At 41.3% G+C, this 23,938-nt stretch overlaps 1 protein-coding gene across 1 annotated transcript; it reads left to right on the plus strand.

Annotated features, from left to right (window-relative positions):
• Positions 1–418: 418 nt before the first annotated feature.
• Positions 419–10,096, plus strand: mylk4a (myosin light chain kinase family, member 4a; the record flags this gene model as incomplete). The annotated part of the gene is made up of 14 exons (XM_080034039.1): positions 419–949; positions 3,659–3,796; positions 4,183–4,279; positions 5,244–5,703; positions 5,906–6,279; positions 7,202–7,307; positions 7,806–7,899; positions 8,356–8,465; positions 8,629–8,770; positions 8,894–8,964; positions 9,063–9,191; positions 9,472–9,624; positions 9,724–9,802; positions 10,043–10,096. The coding sequence occupies 14 exons, from the start codon at positions 419–421 to the stop codon at positions 10,094–10,096; spliced, it is 2,538 nt and encodes an 845-aa protein (XP_079890165.1).
• Positions 10,097–23,938: the final 13,842 nt, after the last annotated feature.

Here is a 23,938-nt window from a genome sequence, read left to right on the forward strand (position 1 = left end):
AACACTTAAAGGCTCTCAAATGTCTCATTGCCCAAGCTCTGCCAAACCCCCACCCCAAATACTTGACCTCTGTTGACGTAGGCTGTCCATTTAGATTTAGGGACACCGGCTCACTCCATTCTTAATACTATGCTAGTGTGGAGAGAGGCAGGCACTCTCACCAAGTGTGAGGGAAACAGAGACATTTCTTTTGGACTAATTACTAGTCAGAACAATCTTTACTTGAGTTTTCAGTTGTAAAGGTTTAAAACCTTCAACTGCATTGCTGATGATTGTTGATTTTTGATCTTTAATCACTTTTGTTGCACTATTCAGCTTTTCTGAATTGTTATCGGTTTGCACACCAACGGGGAGGACTGAAGGGTATAGAGCTGGCTGCAATTTTTGAAAAGATCTTTCCTTCTGTTTCACGGACATTATGAGTTCTTTGGTAAAGAACGCTGCAGGGGATGGCAACAGTGCAAGCTTCGACCTCATCCAGAATCGGATTGAGTCCCTGAGCAGCAAGATGGACAAGCTCATCAACATCCAAGAGAAGGTCCTCAACCGACTGGATGGGATGTCCAACGACATAGACGGCATCGAAAAGGATATGGAGAACCTGAAGGTTGACAAGGAGGAGATCCATCTTCCACCCAAGATGGTGAACCAGACACAGGGCATGGGGCGAGAGGTGAAGGATATATGTCAGGAGATGAGCACCGTAATGTCGGTGGTGAACCAGCGGTCCGAGCAGCAGGCTCAGAAGCTTGAAGTGATGGAAAAACTGGTCGTCAGCATGCAGCAGGTGATCAGCTTCATCGGGGAGACGGTGAAGAGTTCCAGGGTTCTGGAGCTAATGTTAAAGGGCCCTGCAGCTCGGAAGGGATCCAAAAGCAAAGACAGTAAAGGCAAACAAGCTATCAAGAGGAAATCATCTACAGACGCAATAAACAAGAAGCTTGACAAGGTGAGAGACTAAGAGCCTGCAATTACATGCTGATGAATAGCGTTGCTTCAAGTGTGTGAAGACTGTATAGCCAAATGTGAAAGGGCTGCATAATGTTGCTTTTAAGGTAAAGTAGGTTTTGGAGAACTACTATCCATAACTGTTATCGTTTATATGGATTAAGACTTTAATCGTTTTAAGATTGTGCTCGAAAGTGTTTAGTTTGAAGGTGTTTCCCAATATCGTAGCTCATTCATCACTGTTGATAGATGTATTCTGGTTCTTTTAGGTGTAGCAAAATTGCTATATATTGTCCATGCTGATTTTGATGTTTCAGATATTGGTAAGATGGTGTTCTTGGCAGAACATGTGAAAATGATCATAGCAGTAAATCTGACCACTCCAACCGTTTCGCTGCCCATGAATGTGCCTTGGCTTGTGTGTTAAATTCCACATATAATTAGCTGGGGTAAGAGGTAGTGTATGGGATGTTGCGTGTACATTTGCCAACTTTTCATTGTAGAGTAATTAAGAACCTAAAAAGCTTACTTTAAAGCACCCATTTAACGCACGTGTAGTTGGTGGATCCCTAACCATGCTGAGTGTAACATAGCCACCCCGGCGAGGCACGAGAGGGCCGGTGTGAGGCCAGGGGTGAAATGTGAGTGGCCCAGTTTAGAATGGCTGTTTTTGGATCCGGGTTGCAGTGTTTGTGGTCTAAAAGGGTTTTAACCTCCTCAGCTCACCAGGAGTCGGGTGTCAACAAATTGTGATGAGTCAGTCTTCCTCTCTTTCTGGCAGCTTGTTTCTCTCTCTGACTCACTCACTCACACATGTGTAGCCTTACACTGTTGAGCCTTGTGTCCAATTCAAACCTGTGCCAGTTAGGACATGGTGGGTTTACATCACTAGTTACTCTCTGTTGCCTAAAGTCTCTTGCAAATTACTCAACTTGCTGCAGCGCAAAATAGCTCTTCATAAATTTTTATTTGGACTCCTGCTGATATATCGCTGTCATGGTGCCATTGATTTAGAGGTTCCAGTAAATGTGTGTGGTGTTTTAGGAAGTGCTGGCACAGGTTCAGAAAAAGTTAAAAGATTAATATGTACTTATGTAAATATAACCTCAGTGAGTTTTTTGTTTGTGTTTGTTTTAGGTATATGTAGGGGCGTTTTTGCCTTTAATGGATAGTTCAAAGCTGTGGACAAGAAATGTGGGGAGAGAGAGGGGAATGACATGCAACACAGGTCGCCGGCTGGAATCGAACTGGCGACGTAGCAAATTAATGGCATGCGTGGTAACCACTCCGCTACGAAGGAGCGCCAACCTCAGTGAGGTTACTGTAGGTCCACTGTGCTTTGCACTAGTAAGTCAGCGTTGTTGAATTTACTACATTTATTATTATTATTTTTTTAACATATGTCTTAAGTCTTAACTTTGAGCTTGGCTGAATTAAATACTTCTTGTGACACCGAAGTCACCTCCAAATCAATCCTAAGGTTTTTGTTATTAATATATCATCATAACCTAGACCACGACCCTATACAAAGGTCACTCAGTGCTGCTTGGCTTGAATGGCATGAGTTGCACTTTAAGACACCCTAGCATCTAATCACCACACTCCTATTGCTTGCGTAGCTGAAGATGTCAGAATCATATTGCTTTCCCTTCTGTGTCCCACAAGGCAAAGAGCAAACACAACTGAGTGGCCGTAACATCATGGGGCAAGGTTATCACCTATACTTCAAGGAATGTTGTGTTTAAGTGGAAAGTGTACAACAGTGAAGTTCTCTGTATTTATATTTGTGTTAAATTAAGATATGACTCACTGAATCTGATCCAACTACATGATGATTAATGACCACATGCCAATCGGAAGGGCTTCGGCGTGAATAACATTTCAGGGAATTTATGTGGTCGTCAGAGCACTTATCAGGTGGTTGCTCCATCACCCTCCACCTCCAGAGGTATATACGATATCTAACAAGTAATTCCTTTTAGTATGGCCTCTCAACGCTGCCTCCAATCCCGCGATTGAGAGTTCTGAACTCCAGAAAACACTGCTGTCACTAGGGAAATACCCTCCTAGAAATATCCCCTCCTCTGTTTACCTCACGACAGTATACAGCGGACCAATGTGAGACCCCCAGGATTTTCCATGCTAACCTGATCACAGTGTGAGTGTTTAGTGAGTTTCCTCAGCTGAGAAATTTGAACAACAGCCTAGCCTAGGGTCGCTCGTAATATTTTCCGCTCATGGTCGGCATGGCATTCCCTCACTGAGTGCGACAAGTGATAAGCTATAAATTCACTGCCCTTCTGCCAGTCTATCCATCTGCCACGAATAATCAAAGGCATGCCATTACACAAGTTAGACTGCACACACAGACCTGTGTAATAAATGTGCTAATCTGAAGCTGACAACAGAAGAGGTATTGCATATATTTGTTCCTTTGTTGGTTATGTTATCTGTTGTTTTCATTTGATGTGATTCATTTTCATGTTACATGTGTACATTTTGACCCTAACGTCATCAAATCAACCTGTCACTTTCATATAATTCAATGTTGTTGTTTTTTGCTTTTTGTTGTACTGTGTGTTTTATAAGTGATCGTAACTTCATCATATCTGTCTCTTGCATTGACATCCATTCTTAACACGTGATACTTCTTTAATTCCTTTTGCTTTCCGATAACCCTACTAAGGTTTGCCATCTTGTCTTTTACTAGAAACCGACCCCTAACAAAGCCAGTAAAAGAAATCTGGAGATAATTCCTGCATGTGAGCCCAGTTCTCCACAGCCGGCTCACAAGATAAAGCTCCGCGGACCTAAGCATTTCTTCGCCTCTCGCAAATGTGGAAACTTTGTAGGTTTATTGTGCTTATGGTCTGCATGTTTACAGGTATTTGTCTTTTTATTTCTGATATGTAAGTATATGTGCTTTTGAATTTTCTGGCTTCAGGCCCGCACCTTGCTCTTCCATACTGTGAACATTATTGCACTGATTTTCTTCACAAGAAACATGAAACATTGTAAGATTTTTGAATTTTGTCAAGTTAAATTTGAAAAAGAAAAGAAAAACATGGTTTGCTTTTTAATCTAAGCTTCGGGACAGTAACTGGTTCTAATGTAACCCCGCTGAAATGTAGATTTTAGACATAACAACCAGAATTCAAAATGTCACTAAGCTTATATTCCTTTAATATAACATTTTAACTGAGGAGATGTTTTTGTTGTTGTTGTATTTCCCAGTTGAAGGACCAGAAAGGTAATGATGGGACAGATAAGCCCTCTTTGAGCGCCATGGGCCTGAAAGCTCAAAAGAAGATGAAGCCTCCGGACACAACAGGTGCTGAGATCAACATAGCCTACTGTTACTTCTGCAGAAATATTACACTTCTTAAACTCCAGTGTCTGGTTCAAATATCCATCGAGACATTACACACACAATATGTGCATAAAAACATGAATTAACTCTCAAAGCAAGACACTCTCTTACTTAAAGGAAAAGTAAGTAACTATCTGCCAGTAACTTATGTTAGCAGTCCCCTCCCTCGTCCCTACGTCACCACATTAACACAAAGTGGTCTTAAAAAAAAAAAAAAAAAACTTTGGGAATGATTCCTGTGGGACATTATTTGACACGCAGCTAAACTTAGCTTGACAGTTAGCCTGCCCTGAACCAGGCTAGTTCAGAAGCATAACTTACAATGGTTATGCAGGTAGGATTCATAGAAGCCACGTTGATGGAACTCAACTCTCACTAAATTAAGCCTGACTTATGGAAATAAGATAGGCCATTGCTTAATCCTGCTTGATGGAATACCCCCCTGCTCTGCCATCATAGCCAGGCAAACATTTACCTCTCTCTCACTCTCTGTGCGTTCATCAAGGGCAGAAAGCCTGCCTCTTTGTAGAGTTCTCTCTTCTGATTGGATAAACGGTTGTAGGATACAAGAAAAAGTTTATCCGCCGATTACGTGCAGAGCTGTGTTATGAAGGGCGCACACTGTATGAGTGATCACTGTATGAATATATAGCGATGTAACACGTATATTAACATAAATATACGTGTATCTCTTACTTTGAACGTCTAATTGTGTTTGAGAGATTTTCAATTACATGAAAAGTTATAGTCAACCAACACACAGACAGCACGTTTCAGAGGGACAGAGTGAAATATTTGGCAAACCCAGGAAGTCTATAACCCTACACAATAAAAAAAAATCCTAATACATCTTAATTTGTTGGAAAGCTTTGCAAGATAGGGTTTGCGAGAGACTACATTCAAGTTCTCTTTGTATGTTTTGCAGAAATTGTCTCCCGGAAGAAGCATGTGTTGCTTTTCGAAGAGGTCCAAAAGCTCAATCGGGAGAATACAGAGAAATCAAGTAAACAGCAGCTGACACCTGAATGTCTGGATCTGGAGGCCGGAGTTTCCCCTAAAGATCTACAACCCGATGCCCCAGAATGCAACTTGGTGGACTACCTGCGTGAAGATGCCCAAGTGGCTGTGGCTGAGAAAGAAGAGGTTGTCGAAACGGTTATCAAGGAAGTGTTTGGGGAAAAGGTGCAGGAGGCGGAGGCAGCAGCGGTTACAGAGAAGGAACCCAAGCTTGATGCAGAGGATGTAGTGAAAGAGAAAGAGGAAGAAAAGCTCAGCATCCCAGAGGAAAAGAAGGAGGAAGAGGCCGGTCCTCCTGCTGAAGAAGTAGCCAAAGCCCAAGCGACCCCTGCAGTCCAGGAAGCTGAGAAAGAGCCGACTGCCACAAGGTAGTCCATGTTTAGTTTAGTTCATTCACACGTCATCATCATATCATTGAGAAATAATTTCATGACACACTTTTTGATAATGCAGGACGCGAGAATTGGGAAATTCCCTAGATCTAGTTCAGTTTTTGAACTTATACCTTTAGCAACATCTACAGAGGATACGCTTCATTAATGAGCTGTAACAAAAACATTTTTTTTCCAGCAGCAAAGACAACAAAGAGGCCTCTCCATCTGTTGAGGGAAAACAGGACCAGATATCAGAGATCAGCAGCACAACCGTCAAGTCCTTTGTGACTGAGGAACACTTTGTAGTGGAGGAACACACACAGAGCCAGGTGGAGGTGGTGGAAGTGGTAGAAGTGGTGGAGGTGGTGAAGGTGGTGGAGGAGACGAAGAAGAAGGAACACAAGGAGGAGGATGAAGGGAGGCTGGAGTCGGAGGGCTGGGCCGTCTTCAAGGCAGATGGAGTGGAGTTCCAGTTAAACCTCAAACAAATGGTGGAGAGAGGGAGACAGGAAAACATTGAGGAGGAGGAAGAGGACGATGAAGTAGAGGAGGTCCAGCGGTACTTTATCGGTGAGTGAAGACTCCCCGATTTGGAATAAATTTAGTTTTACTCACCAAGTTTTACGTATTTGGCCCACAAAAAGACTCAATAAGTCCATCATTGCAAGATCAACTGACTGACTGACCGTTAAATACACTGTTTTTGTAACTTTTATTGTAGGGGTGTTGGAAAATATTGATACATTCAAATATCGCGATACCTATCTTCGCGATACAGTATCGAAACATGATTTGCAAAACTCAATATAAAAAAAATTATAATTATATATGTATCTCGCTGCTGCCGGTAAGACATGGGCATTAATTTGCTTTCATGCCATCATTTACACTGTTCTAAATCTGATTCCATACAAATAAACAGTATTTGTCTATGCATATACTAACATTGTGTGTCGACACTATGAGAGTTTTTCTAAAAATAGAAAAAATCGCAACATATCTTCTTGCTTTGTAGATCGCAATATATTGCAATATATCGTATTGTTACCCCTGTATCGGGATATATAGGCCTAGTAGTTTGAATTTAAATGCTTTAACATAAGTCTATAGTTGTTTTATGAATCACTTCAAACCAGAGCTGGACAGATAGATCGGCCTATATTAGCCTATTGCAGATAGAGTACATCAGTATTGATTTTTGTGCGGAGGTGCAATAGTCTGAAGATCAAGCCCTTGATGCAGTCTGGCACTTAAACCACACAACGCATTGTGCTAACGCCTGGTAATAATCAGACAGCAACTGCGTCTGTAGTGGATGTTTATCATAGCGCATCAGTGCACAACGTGCTAACTCGATTATAGCAGCCGTGCCTTTTGGAAAGCTTTACTGTGGCTGATTAACAGCGCTGTTCCTATGTTCTCACATTCCTCATAACTTAATCACTAGAACAGATTCTATCTTTTTTTCTGCTCCCACCCCATCCTTCTATAGACACCGGTCCTCCTCCAACAGCTCCTTTTAATCACCGCATTGTTTCGGCCAAGCCCAACCCGATCCGCAACTACTACACCATCAACTGGCAGGAGGTCCTGGGCGGGTGAGCATGCATGCTTTCACAAATCTCTGTGTAATGTAAAAAGAAAAAAAAGAAAGAAGAAAGCTTTTGATTGACCAGTTGATCAGATCAAAGGCAGAGAGAAATAAGTTGTCAATTCCCCATAATGCCTCAGTGCATATCCCCCCACCCCTCCCTCTCCCATGGTTCATAACTTCAGAGTCACGGCAGCTATTTTTACCTCAGGCCTGGGTGGTATGTGAAATCGTATCCCTGGTGCCAGCTGGTAGCTAATCACTAAGTGTTAATCCAAGTCTTCAAAGAGGAGACACAGCCAAACTCCCAAATAACAGATTAAGTGACGACACTGTCCTACAGTAAAACCTGATTGTCTGAAGAGAAAGATCAGTTTTGGAATTGTCATGGAAGCACAGGACACTATTACAGTCTTGTTTTCTCAGATGCTAGGATGTACAATTTGAGTTGATAGAGTTGTTTACTGTTTCTCTCTGCAAATATTCACACTTTCTTTTCTTCAAGGGGTCGTTTCGGCCAGGTGCACAAATGTGTGGAAAACTCATCCGGCCTCACTTTGGCAGCGAAGGTCATCAAAGCCCGGAGTCCGAAGGAAAAGGTACGGCACCATGACGTTCAGTGTCGGGGTAAAGAATTAGTTTATTTTTCTATTTCAGATGCAGCAGTGAGAGCCACACTGCACGCTATATAAAAAGCAGGGGTTCAGTTACAATTTTTAGTACATGTTAGCCTACTACAAGGCCACTTGGAACAGAAGCAGACGGAATACTTATCACCTAGGCGAGAAATATTTGACCTAGACAAGAAGATGTATTGTCTCATAGCGGGGTAACAGCTGTCACCTCTCATCGTGTCTTTGTGTTTCTGTATGTGTGTGTGGTGTGTGTGTGTGTGTGTGTGTGTGTGTGTGTGTGTGTGTGTGTGTGTGTGTGTGTGTGTGTGTGTGTGTGTGTGTGCTGGCTTTTCTGTTGGTCTGAACTTGCGTGTCCGCGTTGGTCCGCATCTGCATCTGGCTGTCTGTCTGTCTGTCTGTTGGCACCTGTGTTTTTGGTAGGAGGTGGTGAAGAATGAGATCCAAGTCATGAATAACCTGGACCATCCCAGCCTGATCCAACTCTATGCATCTTATGAATCCCGAAATGACATCATCCTTGTACTTGAATAGTATGCTCTCTCTCCTCCTTTTTTTGTATTTGTTCAGCACATATTTTTATTTCTGTCAAAACAGCTCATTGTAACGCCCTATAGTTGTCGCTTGTTGAGTTTCTTCAGTATTGCCCAGTAATGTGGGGTGTTTTTCTTTAAATGCATTTCTCTTTAACCCTAGTGTTGGTGGAGGAGAGCTGTTTGACAGGATCATTGATGAGAACTACAAATTGATGGAGCTGGACACTGTAATGTTCATCAGGCAGATCTGTGAAGGCCTGCAGCACATGCACAAAATGTACATTTTGCACCTGGACTTAAAGGTTGTATACTCACTCACTCATATAATTGTTAAAATACATAATTTTTTAATTGCAATCACAGAGTATACTTAATCAGTTTCTCAAATAATAATACATTTGTTTTGTTTTTACTGTAAATTTCAGCCAGAAAACATTCTGTGTGTGAGCAGAGTCACAAATAAGGTCAAAATCATCGACTTTGGTCTTGCCAGGATGTGAGTACCGCTATCTGCCTGTATTTTACTGAATGTTTTATGGACTGCTGTAATCCTACAAAATAACAAATGTCATTTTCAATTATTTTCCCTCACAGATATAAACCACGGGAGAAATTAAAAGTGAATTTTGGCACTCCAGAGTTTCTTGCCCCGGAAGTGGTCAACTACGACTTTGTGTCATTCAACACGGACATGTGGAGCCTTGGCGTCATCACCTACATGCTGTAGGTAGACGCATACTGTACGCACACACACACACACACACACACACACACACACACACACACACACACACACACACACACACACACACACACACACACACACACACACACACACACACACACACACACACACACACACACACACACACACACACACACACACACACACACACACACACACACACACACACACACACACACACACACACACACACACACACACACACACACACACACACACACACACTCATTTTAAAGACAATTCGTCCCCTCCTTTTAGTCTAAGTGGCCTCTGCCCCTTCCTCGGTGACGATGACAACCAGACTCTGAATAACATCTTGGCTTGCAAGTGGAACTTAGATGAACCCGAGTTTATAGACACGTCTGCAGAAGCCAAAGACTTCATCACCAAACTGCTCATTATGAATAAGAGGTATCCATCTTCTCCTTCTGTCTGACCATCTTCTTATCGAAGAACGTTAACCTGGGGATTTTTAACATGTGAATGATGTGTTGTTGTGTTTGTCATCAGTTGGAGGATGGGGGCAACTGAGGCCTTGAGACATCCCTGGCTATCTGACCCAGTCCTTCATCATCGCCTTCATACAAAGGTAAATATACTGTATACAGTAGACCCTGACCTGCATATAAACCTAGACACCACACAGATTTGCTGATATTAAACAAACTAAATGATGTTATACAGCCCCAAAATAAATGTTCTTGTTCTTTGTAATTTGAAGAGGAGGAAGTTAATAAGTGTATCTATATTATGTTCCATTATCCTTCCTTTACATTTCTTCCAGTGAACTATCTATTGAATTTTGGTTTGTTTTCGTTGCTTGCCACAGAAAACTATGTGTAGATCACGACGATCTTCGTGTGTGCCCACAACTGATAGTTGAGGTTGGTCTGTTTCTTCTTCTTCTTATTTTCCCTTATTATTACTTACTTTAAATATATGTTTTATAATCGAGAGTCTAACTTCAAATGCTTAACCCTCACAGGACTTATTTAAAAAAACATCCACAAGGGGGAAGCATGACTTAATTTTTGTGCAGACTCGTGCAAAGAAGATTCTGTATCTATTTGAGCTTGCTCCCCGTCACAGATATACAGTGACACTCAGAAAGAAAATCTGAACATTTACACTGTTTTCTTTTTTTCCAGGGCTACAATGATGTGATGGCTCCAGCTGTGGCCACTTGGACCAACCCTCCTGTCCATGTTAATTACCTAACTTTCCGTCCATGCACCTATGGGTGGCATGGGCCGGAATTCTGGGTACCCCTTCAAACCTTTTCCCTTTCCTTACATGTGATCCAGTGTGCTGTTTCAATGTAGCAATATAGATAAACCCTATACAGACACATTTTTTTTTTAACCCAATCCAATATAATATAATAATATTAATATTAAATAACAAGGGCATTTTACCTTGCTTTGGATTCAATCTAGTCATGTTTTAAATCCCCTCATACAAGGCGTTTCATAACTGTGCTAATGTCATAATGTGCTTCATCAGACATGTATTACCAATTTCACTAAGAACTCAACTCTGTGTGGCACCTTTGCCTTGACTCACTTTTCAAATATCCCCTCAGTGAGACACCCCTCATTTATCTCAAACCAGAACACACTGTGCTGTCACTGTTTGCAGCTGTCTTCATCGTCTGTTGATGGATTTAAACATACCTCATAACTGCTTCTTTACAAAGGACACAGCATGTTTCGTATCATGTGACTGTAATAATCCGTGTCGGCTTTCTCGTCGCTCAGTTACAAATAGTATCCGATATCTTTTTTTTAAAAAGCTGTAAATAAATGCTGAGATTTAGATCCCAACTCAGATTCAGATATGTATTGTACTGTACGTATAGATAGAATTTATTTCGCCCAGTCGGTGTCATGAGATGTAGAATGTGCACTTTATAATTTTATTTATTATATACATTGATTATACCTAAAGCTAACATAGTTTAAAAAGGCTTGTGAGGCCAGATCTACCCATATTTCCTACATCTGTTATGTCCCGCTTTGTTCAGATGTTCATAAAGAAAAAATACATTTTCCCTTTATAACAAACTGTTCACCCACACAGTTAATGTCTTATGCGCTCAATGTATTGTTTTAATTATTTCCCTGCATGTCTCTATGTGTTATATTAGCCATAAAAGATTAGACTTGATACCCAGAGAAGTAATTTTTTTAAACTTTTTTTTAAACATTTATTCTACTATATATCTTTGAGCTGTGATACCACTCTAACTGTCTTTTCAAACTTTCGTAGAAGCTTTTTCCACAAAACGGTTATCCTTGAAATGCCTTCTGTGAAGGTCCACTGACTGAAAAGTAATACACAACCTACCTAATGTTGCCTAAGATAATGAAAGGTTGTTAGAACTATATGTGTATGTGGTTTTAAGTCAATTAAACTCCATGATGATTTGTAGATTTTTTGTAGAACACAGAGTGCTAGTAAATGAAGTTGTCCTCATCGAGTGTTAACAATTTCAAATTCAGCATGTATTTGTGAAGTGCGCACACAACCATTAAATGGAAATGGTGTCTTAAATGACAGTGTGTTTCCTGTTTTTACTGTTGTTTTAAGTCCAGCTTGCAACACACAGTGCAGTCGAGTGTATCTGCAATGTGTCGTACATTCTCATGAATTTACAGTGGGCACAATAAAATGTGGGAAATACAAACTACTAACAGTGAAAAAAGACAAAAAAACAACAAATAGTTTGCAATTACAATTCAGGTTTAATCACAAAGTCATATAGAAGGATATTGTTCTCTTGAACCTTAAACTAAATATTTTTAAATATTAAGAAATGGGACTTTTTCTTTGGACAGCATTGAGTAAAGTTAGAAGATGGGGATTTGACAACTTTGCCCTTTCGATATCCAAAGGCATTGAGTTCTTACTGACCAACTTTATACTCCTCAATAATATTTTAATTTTTTACATTAGGGGAGAACGGGGTAATCTGAGACACTTTTTACATTTGCTCCCCTCTAAGCGAGTTAAAATGATTTATCACTCAAATGTACACATTTCCCATTAATTCAGGATGTTTCCTAGAAATGGGCATGTTTTCCTAGAAATGGGCATTAGCAGAATTTTTTCATGACAAAGGGCAGTGAATATATGATGTGGCTCACTTTACCCCAGCGGTGGGGTAAACTAGGTAAATAGGAAAATTAGCCTGGCATTCCCAGACCTGCCACTAGGCGCTGGCAAATAAAATTTGCTGCGCGTGTTGGTCTGGACACGCTCCGTTGAAGCTTTATCAAGAAAGCCAGAAATCTGGCTGGTGGTTTCAATTGGTTCTATCTAATATGGGCACGCCAGAGCCCTTTATATGGTGCTCTGGGGAGGACGTAACCGGATGACGACAGTGACGTGCATGCGACGTCGAAGCCGTGATAGTAAACATCAAAGATGTCTGCGCATATGTTGTGTGAGTTTGAGACTGCTTTGGCCTCGACCCTTAACGATTTGGAAGACGGCACTCAAATCTTTCATTAGCAAGTAAGTGGAATGTTCTATTTTGCCGACCGACAACGGCAAACGTTTAATTTAACAGTTTAACAGCTGTTCGCTAAACGAAAGGGGCTCACGTCGCCTTGTGCATCGCTCTGATTGGTTGTAGTGCTATCCAACTGCGTGCAGTGGCATTTGAAATGCACAAGTAGGAGCCGCCCCTTGAGTTGGAAATTACTACTGATCGTGGCCAGACCCTCTATCGTTCAAGATATCAGGGTCTGGATTTCCAGGCTATAGGAAAATCAGAACCAGCGAGAACAGCCTGGGACTCAGAACACAGGAGAAGACCCAACTGGATTATAACATCAGCCTGTCATACTCTACAACTAGGCCTACTCTACATTCCAGCCCTTAAGGTTACAGGGAAAGATGAGAAGGTGCTCTTTCCGTGTGGTTGCCCCATGTCGTCTTCCTGGTGTATTTCCTTGGCATGATGGCTTTTCTACAATGTGTATGACATTAAAATAAAACATATGTTATGTAATATTACATTAAAATGTGTTTAAGACTAAACTTAACAGTGTCTCACTTTCCCCCACAGCATTTGGCTCACTTTCCCCCACCACCACAATTTGAGAAAAAACTACCTCTCTTAGCATTTCAGGCTAATCACATGGTTTTTACATGTTGGTAGTTCATCAACACGTATGATAGAAGTTTTTCTACGTGAATACATTTGCTTTGGCACAACTGTTGATTAAGTTGACAGCAAGAAAATGTACTTTTACATGCAAAATACCTATTTTGGTGATAAAAAAAACATGCTTACCACAGCACCATGAGGTCCTCTCTTTCAGGGCCATGGGGAAATGAGAGGGGCTTGAAAACATATATCTCACATGACCACAAATGTTTTCCGTTGCCTAGATACAGGGGGTGGCTCACATTACCCGATGCCTCAGATTCCCCCGTTCTCCCCTACACGTAATTTAAAAATATATATTTATTTATTTATATTTGATTGATTGATTGATTAATTTTATTCAACCATTTCATATATAAAAACAAGAACAGCACTCTGTTACATTAAAATACATAAAGCCAATAGCCAGGGATAAAAACACAAAAAAGCCCGAAGGCTTATTTCCATTGGGGACCATGGAATAGTTTGTTGCTTGTCAGCAGGCTGCATTTTCAAATGGTCCCCCATAGATACAACTGAGGCGATGTTATACTCTTTCAAACAAATTAGTATATTAATAATTTTCTTATGCTAAACCCTGACTGGGAGGAATACGCTCTGTGTGCGCTGAAAAAAAAAATCTTCATAAAGCGTTTTTTTCCGCCCCCTCTCTGTGACAAGGTAATGAACTATTTTTGGTGAAAATGTTCCTAATCTCAACCCAGGACTATTTAAACCTTAAACACACAAACACGCTCTTACTCAAGATGAAAGTCCAGCTGATTCCAGGAGCCTAATAAAGAGCATCTGAGGGAGCCAGTGTGTGCAGTATAGCTTGTTCACCTGAGAAAATAAACTCAGTGCGTGGGATGATGATGATGTCGACGTCGGTAGGGGAAAGGGTACTTTGCTCAAAAATGTCAGGGAGGAAAAAAAAGTGTGTATGGACGTGTTTCCACAGAGGTCACAGGAATGGCTGAAGCACAGAAAAGCATTAAGAAGAATGACAGCGAGGAAACATGCGAGATTGTGAGGAGCACATGCCCTACATTTCCACAAAGTATACCTTAACTTTTCAGCTGCCATGTCCTTTAAAAGAAAGGGAAAAGGTCTTATTTTACAGAACCCACATGGTTAGTTAGGGATTAGTGCAGACTTCACGGGGGTAGTACCATTGGAAACGTGTGTTTAATTGTACAGACATACCAGAAAAGCAAAACCCTACCATCAAAAATCATAGAAACCCAATAGCTGACCACTTTTACATCCAGTAGTTTGAGACTGTCATGCCCGTAAAATTGTAAGGGCCGACAAAATAACTCACAGTGTACTAGGGTTATTTTAATTTCTTATTTAATTTTGATTTATGTCGCACACACCCAACAGTGACAAGAGACATGGATGAGAGAATGATTTGAGCTTGAGCCCCTTTTGTGAAATCCCTGCTAAGACAGTGGACGAGAAGAAAGAAGAAAGAAAAATGAAAAACCACCTTTGGAATATTTACCCAACATCAAATATTAAAGCCAACTTAACAATTTAAATATAGAAAGATAATGATATGTTCAGAATTATAACTTTATAAGCTATATGTTGAATGATTGTGATGGATGACAAATACATATATTTATAAAGAAACTTTGCTCAATTTGCTTTTAAGAAATCATTCAAAACTAACAATATTTATATTTCGATGCAATTTCCTAAGATCGTGGACGTAAGTGAATGTTGATGAAAACATACTCTGTATTTCAAGTGCCGACTCATAGATGACTAGATAGCAGTGCCCATGAATCATGATGTAGCTAACCAGCTAGATAGATTATTTTCTTGTGGGCTACTGTACATGTTAAACCATCAACACTACATGGACCTTTGCTACAGAGGTTGTCTTTTTTGTGGAAAATATTTCTCCTGGTGAAGTCTAGGCTACATGTAATAAAAACAAACCTTTAGACAACGTTTTCAATACAACACAATAAACACGTATTTCAGATACCTTCTGACAGCTTTGTTTAGTCCACTGTTTGTTTATTTTCACACGTCATTTCGTCAGACACAAAAGGTTTTCATGTCAGGGATGGTTCAGAGAGAGTTCATACATTCCTCTATCACAAACTACAGGCAGAGCGAGCCCCGAGCCAGCTAATAGCCATTACTCCAAACATGCAAGTCGTTTGGCAAAAAAACAGGTGATACTGATTTATTCCAAATCATTTTCTCATTTCTGACTTCTCCTCTTTCATTTTTTTGCGTAGCTTTTCAGGAGCCCGAGGGTTGGAAGCCAAACGCATGCTACCGCTCCATCCTTGGTCCAAGGCCCAGGGTTTGGAATGGTGAGAAATTCAATTAAAGGAGAGAGAGAGAGAGAGAGAGAGAGAGAGAGAGAGAGAGAGAGAGAGAGAGAGAGAGAGAGAGAGAGAGAGAAAGCCCTCCTAGAACTGCCCCTCCACCACGCGGCCTCACCCCTAAGTCCCCTCCATCCACATCTCCAGGGGCGATCTCGAGGAGCCAAACCAAAACCAGATGGACTTATTGGGCCTAAAGATAACAAATAGTGCCTGAGTTCCTGTCAGTTAGAGACCACCGGAGCTAAGAAGCTGAGCTGAGAAAAAAATAAAAAAAGATTACCATTTCTATGTCCAGCTATATAGACTATCATTATATCAATATCATAATATTGACAAGCATTATAAGACAGTATGTGTGAACAGGGAGTTTGGTGCTGGAGAGAGGTGAAGATGCTGGCTGTGTCATTTTTGGTGTTGGTGTGTGTTATGTGTTGAGAGAGGGGGCTTGCATTGACAGACCAGGTGCCATCTTTGGCTTTAGTGAGAAGGTAGGCTGTCAGCAGTGACCCCAATCTCTGGGTGGCATGCTCTCCAGTTTGTTAGTGGATACCGCCCACACTCACTTAGCAAAGAAAGGACAGAGGGAGAGAGAAAAAGAGGAGGGTGACCCCCAAAACTCCTTGCGGCCTCCCCGCAGATTGACTAAAGAAAGTGTCCTTTGTAACGAGAGTTTCCTGTGCGTAATTAAAAAATATCGGGCCCTTGCTCAGAAGGGAGGAGACGGGGCCTGGGGTTGTAGGAGGCTAAGATTCCCTGCTCCAATCTTTGTTTCATGTAAGAGCCCCGAAGCTGGCCCTGACGTTTGTCCAAACAAGAGCTCTCTCTCTCTCTCTCTCTCTCTCTCTCTCTCTCTCTCTCTCTCTCTCTCTCCAAGGAGGTCCGGAGAGAGGACCGGCCAGTTCTCAGGGCCCAGGGGCAGGTGGTTCTGATTTGTAGGGAGGGGGGGTTTGGGGGGGGGGGGCGAACAGACCACGTTTATGTTCAGTTAATGGCAGTACACGTGTCGTCACGTCCAGCGGTGGGAACATGCTGGGTGAGGGATCTGTCTTTAACACCGCTGAGGTTCACCACCAATAAGAACACAATGTCCAATTATCCGTTCATGGTTTTACCCCCACAAAGTAGCCATCTTAAACCTGGCTATCACTGATCCTAGTATTTATCTAGCATTTATTTGTTTTTGTTAAAGCATGACTTTACGACTTGAAAGAAAGGTTCTCCGTCGAAGAATGAAAATCAAACCTTTGCTCAATTAAATACCCCCAGCAGTTAGTCAGTAGCTCATGGCTCAGGCTAATGTAAGGTAACACTAGTAATGTTTGATTTGTAACTGACATTATAGTACATTTTGTAATGCCACTATTATGCTATTTTCTTTTGTGTGTGGGCACAACACAACTCCAAATGAATGACACTGTTACTTGACATCTGCTGGATACATAAATAGTTAACTTTCTTCTAACAAACACACCATACATCAACTTAAAAGCTCATAATATGTCAATGCTGGCTTATGCTGCCGCAAGAGGCCAAAAATAATACCACATTGTTCTTTAATAATATATAATTCAATAATGACGTACTATGTGTGAAATCACTCATTAGTCTTGGGAGCTTGAAGTAGATCGGTATGTGATCAAATAATACTGTATGTGTTTCACACTTTAACTCTGCGACCCATTGTTCAGTAACAGTAGGCCTACAACATGACTTTTGAAATGAAAACATCCATGTCCCACCCACACGCCGATTGATTTCCAGATGAGGGGGGGTAATACAGCAGCTTGCTGTGTCCAGTGTTTTTAGTGGGTGGGTTCCACTCTGATCAAATGGCCACGCTGAAGCCTTTAATGATCTTGGAGGTTCCCCGCTGCTGGGTCATCTGCTGGGCTCCATATCACCTCCAGGGTTTGGGGTCCCACAATGGGGCCCTTTCCATCAGCTCTGTATTTACTCGTCCCTCTGACTCAACCCCTCTGCCTCGCACGGGGTCTCTGTTCAGTCTGCCAGGCCTGCTGAGAGGCCTCTGTGGCCGACAGAGCCCCCAATCCATTGGGCTTGTGTGTACGAGCCTCGCTCTTTTATGCTTTAGCTCTCGCTGAGGAGCCTTTGCTGAGGGAACTTAATGGAGCCAAACGTCTTGTTCAAACAGACCGAAGGAGCGTGTTCTCTGTCCGAGGTTAGTGTGTTAATACAAGCTTGTGTGCAGGCGTGGGTGGGTGTATGAACATATTGCCTGTGTGTGTGCTTTATAAACTGAGACCTTTTCCAGCCAGACAAAATGAACTCCCGCTCGACCCCCTCACCCATGCAAACATGTACTTATCCTGCCCACAACATACTCCCCATGTCATGTTTTATTGGATCTACTCCCACACACACACAAGGGGCCTGCATAACTTAAATATGTTACACCATAGCAAAAAAGTGGACATACACAAACTTCATATCCATACTGTATGTTCTCACATCCCACCCACAGCGCCTGTCCTCCCTCCTAGCGTGCGGTGATCGATGAGCCGAAAAAGCTCAGCCTCTCTCTGCAGCAATTGGACCGTATACTGAGGGGAAAAAGACCCTTAGCCCGTTCTCAGTCTGACTGACTCCCAAAAACAGCTCAGATGGCCAACAAAAACACCTCGCAAGGCACCCAAATGGCAACCCCGGACGGCCGCCCCTCTTTTGTTGTGTGAAACGTTTCCCACGACTTAAGGCAAGAGAGTTGGTGGGATTGGATGTAACTGAGAGACATAAGGGTCACACTGAGGTGAAGCAGAAGCTGTAATGATTTATCTGTCACGACTATATCTTGTTGAGATGTTAAATTACAGGAACGGTGAACCAAAAAATCGGGGTAACTTTTGCTACACACTGCATTTTTTCAGGAACATGATACAACCACGTGCATGCAGATTTCAACATCATTTGTATTATTTTAAACATGCATTGGGGTTTTTTTTTTATATCATGGGGGTTGGTTAATGTTAAGGGGAATCACTGATATTTGACCATAATTTAAGCAAAAAAATGCATTGCTGGTTTGTTCTTTGGTTTGGTAATTTTCTTTTTGGGGGTGGGGGGGAGGCTGCCTTCATTTCAGCCCAGTCTGCTTTTAGACGAGGGGAAACAGGAAAAGAGTCACAGTGCTGCGGTTCATTCTTCGGGCCATATTCACTTGACCACACAAAGAGCCCATTTTGAGGGGAGACATTTTATGTGTTGTGTGGTAGGCAGGCAGTGCAGGCGTAAAAAGATTTACTGTGTCTGTGTCTATTCAGGGGCGCTTTGGATGATGTTCAGGCGCTTACGGGTAGAGGCTGGGGATTTATTGCAGTTGGGAAATACTATCAGGTAGATTCTCCCAACAACAGTGACACTGTAATATATTTAACAATTAAATCCACAAAAGATCTCTACGATTCCTATATATTCTATCAAATAACAAAGCTACTTTTTAAGTTTGTAAAACAAATATGTAATATCTCTCTGATACATATTTACACAGATGTTCTAATGCCTGCATAAAAACATTCTTCGGCAGTGATAGAAAGACATTATTATAGTCAGCATCATGACAACATGTTTAACATACATTTTAAATTATGAAGTGACTTTTTTTTAATAAAAGTATTAAGGAAAAAGGACATTTATGTTTAACTTACATATTTTTTTAAATAGAGAAATGCTGAGTTTTTTGGACCAAAGCCTGTATTTAAGAAATAGTGCATTTTCATACAGCACTTCTAGATTTCTATATAATATTGCATATATTTTTAAAATGATCAAACAAATTATATGTATTGCCTATTGGTTAAATCAAATCAAAATTAAGGATTTTACTTTTGAGCTAATTTTCTATGATCTTTTAATTTTTTGATTTAGGGATATTATAAAAAAAAAAATCAATTTGATTTCAGTTCAGTAGAAGTGTGTTTTGTGCAAGATAAATGTAAATGCAGGACATGCCATAAAACAGTGAATTCTATATTTAATTTCACAGAAAAAAATGTCCAGGTAAAAGTTATAAATAACTTTTAACTTTAACAATGAAATAAGGTGGTCAATTGTCAGTCATTTCAAAATAAATCATACACATACAACAGAAATATGCAGAGTTGTGATTTATGGGTGCATCTAATTGTGTTTGGTGTGTGTGTGTGTGTGTGTGTGTGTGTGTGTGTGTGTGTGTGTGTGGGCATGGGGGTTGGTGGAAGGAGAGGAAGTTGTACCACTGAGGTAGCACTCGGGAGTGACTAACAATGGCCCACACATTTCCTGTCAAAATCTTGAAGACCCTACACAAACACTTTAGAGTCAGTCAGGGCCTGCAAGTCCCCCTTTTCCCTCAGTGTTCCAGGTTTTGTTTCAGTTTGTGGGAGTTTTTGTCCAGACTTGAACGTTGTCTATCTCTTTCCTTTCTGCTGCTGAAAGGCCCTTGTTTTTTTTGGTTTTTTTTAAACTTGTTTTTTTTGTGGTGCATTTCCCTGTCTCAGTACAGAAATCTGAACCAAAAGATTGTTTGTAGATTCAGTTAGCAAGTTTTTTTTAAGGACACATTGGGGAATACAGGAATCTTCGCAGAAAATAGGCCAGAGATCCACTTTAGTGCAAACCCCGTTAAGAAAGCTCTAAGTTGGGAAGAAGCCTTGCTTACTAAAAGTACACAAACACAAGCAACATTTCCTTTTTAATTTTGCTGGATCATGGACCTTTCAGGCCCACAGAGCACACATCAGCAGCACACATCAGCATGGGGAAAACAACACTCTGCTGATTGTCTCGGAGCGGTAGGCCCACTTTCCAAAAAGCTCAGCAGAAAATTACTGCAGAGTGGCTCCACATTGAGGCGAACGCACAAGCACCTGTATCCCCCCCTTTCTCTTCACTACTTCCCTCCAAGCCTCTCTTTCTCCTGCAGTCTCTCTTTCTCCCTGTCTGGATGACTGCCCCCCAAAATGTAGCCCTCGAACACCTCATATACAACGCTTCCAAAAACAGAAACCAGTCTCTCCCTCTTTCCACTATCGTCATTCCACAATGGCAGCCATTTTTTTGGGTGCAGGGTGTTTTGAGTCAAACCCTTCAATAGCTGCAAGCACTCCGTGGCCAATGCTGTTTGCTTTGATGGGTCGCTGACAGACTGACCTATAAGCAGAACCCCTTTTACTGCCCCAAATTGGACCGACACTCTCTCTCTCTTTACATTCAGTTTGCTGCCACAGAGTTCAACAATGTAAAGCAGGGGGGGGGGGGGGGCACCCTTTCAAAAATAGATGTCATGATGGAGCTCGCTGCGGTTGTTTTGCGGTATGCCATAGTTCTGTGCACACACTCCACATTATTGCTGACTGGGAAAAAAGGAGAATGGTGCAGTGCAGGCTACCACCAGCAGAGGGAGACCAAAGCTGCAGAAAAATCCTGGGACATTATTAGGCCAACGTGACCTCCCTCCCCGTTTTACTCAGTGTCAAAAATAATATCTCCCATTACATCCATGGCTTGAGAATTTTTTTAAAGTAGGTTGGTATGAACACCTCCTGCCAGCCGGAACTGAGACAAAATGTAACAGTAGAATGGGCGACAAGAAAACCGTTCAAAATCATTTCCAGTGAAACTGGTGCTGAACTGGCGTCTTCTTCTGCAGTGTTCTCCATTTTTACACAAAGGCACAATGCAACAGGCTATGTTTTGAATGTCAAGGCCTAGCCACGTGTAATCATACCTTCACTCTCCTGCCCTGTCCACAAAAAAAATAAAAAATAGAAAATCCCCACCACTAAGTCACCGTCAGCACCACTTCTCCACCCACCCCAGCACCTCACCCTCGTTGTTCCCATGGTGAGGGCCCCGTCACTGGCCAATCGGAGGCTGCCGCCAGGACCTTGGTGGTCTGGAGTGTCTCCGAGGTGGCACGGCCGCAAGGGCTGCAGAGAGTAAACAGGACACTGGGGGATGGAGGGATGGAGGAAGAGGGATAGAGGGATAGAGGGATGAGAATGTGGAGTCAGCAGCCTCTCTCCACCCTGCCTGGGGAAGAGGAAAGCTTCTAAAGCCTGCAGATTCAGAGCTCACACAAACAGTGAGTGGACCGCCCTGAGTCTCACTCTGCTTAGCCGATAAGGCTCTGGTTCAGACAGAGGGGCTATAGTCAAGTAACTGAATTCATTTTCCTGAGAGCCAAAACTGGACTTTTTCCACCAGAGGTCAATTAATTAGATTTGATTATTTTATGAGAGAAAACTAATATTGGGTTGTTTAATTCAATTAAGCAACAGAATTAGTTTTTTATTTATTTGCTTCAACCACCAAACTTTTCTGTTTGGAACTGTGGTTGGAATGTTATAAGTACTCAAGTCCTGGCCATAAGTAGCCTACAACTTTACTTGTTCTGTACTTGAGACTAAATGCTTCTACTTCCCTACATTTCAGAGGCAAATAATGTACTTTTGAAGCCACCACATGTATTTGATAGCTCAAGTTAATCGTTTTTTCTTTTGCAAATTAAAGTTTTAAAAACTTCAATACATTATTCTACACAATTACTCAATTTAGGTCAATATAGCAACCACCCCAAAACAATGGGAATACAGATATATTACTGTTTGGCTATTTATGCAAACTAAAATATGTTATAATCAACGCTATTTTAAACTTAGCTATTAAATAAAATGGTTTAAACTGTTTTCAGCTGAATCACCTACAAGAGTAAAATGCTTCTTACACATACAATACACAATAATAAACTAAACCAATAATGTGATAATGATACTATGATACTCACTCCTGCCAATTTTTCCATATTGAGTACTTACTATAGGCATTTGATTCTTTCAGTCCATTTAGCTAATCATACTCTTCTGTCCTTTATAATGGACAACAAAAAGATGCTATGAGCTACAATTGAATGTTTGAAATTAAAAGTTGAGCGGTCAAATAATTACCAGAAGGAAAACAGGTTATTGAAATGTCTGCCAAATCAAGGTTTGTAAGGATAATTCATAAAGAAATGTAGAATTCACCGGTGTCCAAGTCTTAAGGGACCGTGAAAACGAGTAGCCAATATCCACATGTTATGCACACCGCCTGTTTCCAATAATATTACCCTTGCGGGTGATGACAGGCTGAAAAGTGATTTACCTGAGCGGGCTTTTATTACAAATCTTTCTCGCACCATTCCCCCTCAGCTACTTAAGGCATCAGGGCTTGCTTCATTTTTGAACGGAAACCCAGTACTAAATACCATAGATGACTTCCAACTGTTTTTGACTCTTCGTGATAAAGATAGATGAGTTGAAATCAGAGTGTTCAACTGGCACTGTCACTAAAAAAGTGATTTACTTTATATGTATAAAGATGAAGGTTGAAGGTTAAATATATTTCGTAAACATAGGCTAGACTCTTTTAATAAAAGCTCTTCTCAAACAGTGAAAAACAAGCAAAATCACCAGCAGGATAAGTTAAAAAGGGAAAAATGATCTACAGTTGGCATTGTTGCTAGCCATGTCAGCAAACTGTGTCTTCTCAATTGAATTGTCCTTTGAGATACTTTTTTTTTCTCCATCAGTGGCTTTTTCATTATTTTCTCTGAGAATCCACATCCAAAGCATGTGTACTTAGTCCATGTTTTCATAGATTCAGAACCAGTCATCTGGGTTTTGTCTCTATATTTAATGTGCCAGGGGGGGTGGGCAGGGATTGAGGCTGGAAATATAGGTATCTAATAGATCTACTCCCCACTTGTATTTTGACAGCAATGGCAGGGCATACTTCTCTTTCTGCCATGTGTGTGTGTGTGTATGTGTGTGTGGGGGGGGGGGGGGGGGGGATACACTGCCACGGGGGGAAAGCCACAATCCTAATAGGCAGCTGGAAAAAGAGAGGCAGACATAAACTACTGCACGGGCCTGCTCTCAGCAGAAGAAGAAATCACAAATAACCTACGCTGAATTAGGACAGACTTTTATACGATTCATTTTATGTGCGAGGTTAAAACGGGGCAAAATATCCACAAGATAATCTGAATTTCGATCGTATTTCACCGGGGACATGTGCTTCCCCTTTCCTGGATTACTGAGGCATGTAATAAAACACACACTGTTTGACTTGCTTCCCCTGAACCCTAGAGCCCCTAGAAATGGTGTTTTAAAGTGATGTGAATGCTTATGAATTGCATATTTAAGAATGGGAGTGAAAATCCATAGCTGGTTGGAGGTATAGTATA

This window comes from Ammodytes marinus (assembly GCF_949987685.1).
Source record: "Ammodytes marinus genome assembly, chromosome: 9".
In the NCBI taxonomy this organism is placed as follows: Eukaryota; Metazoa; Chordata; class Actinopteri; order Uranoscopiformes; family Ammodytidae; genus Ammodytes; species Ammodytes marinus.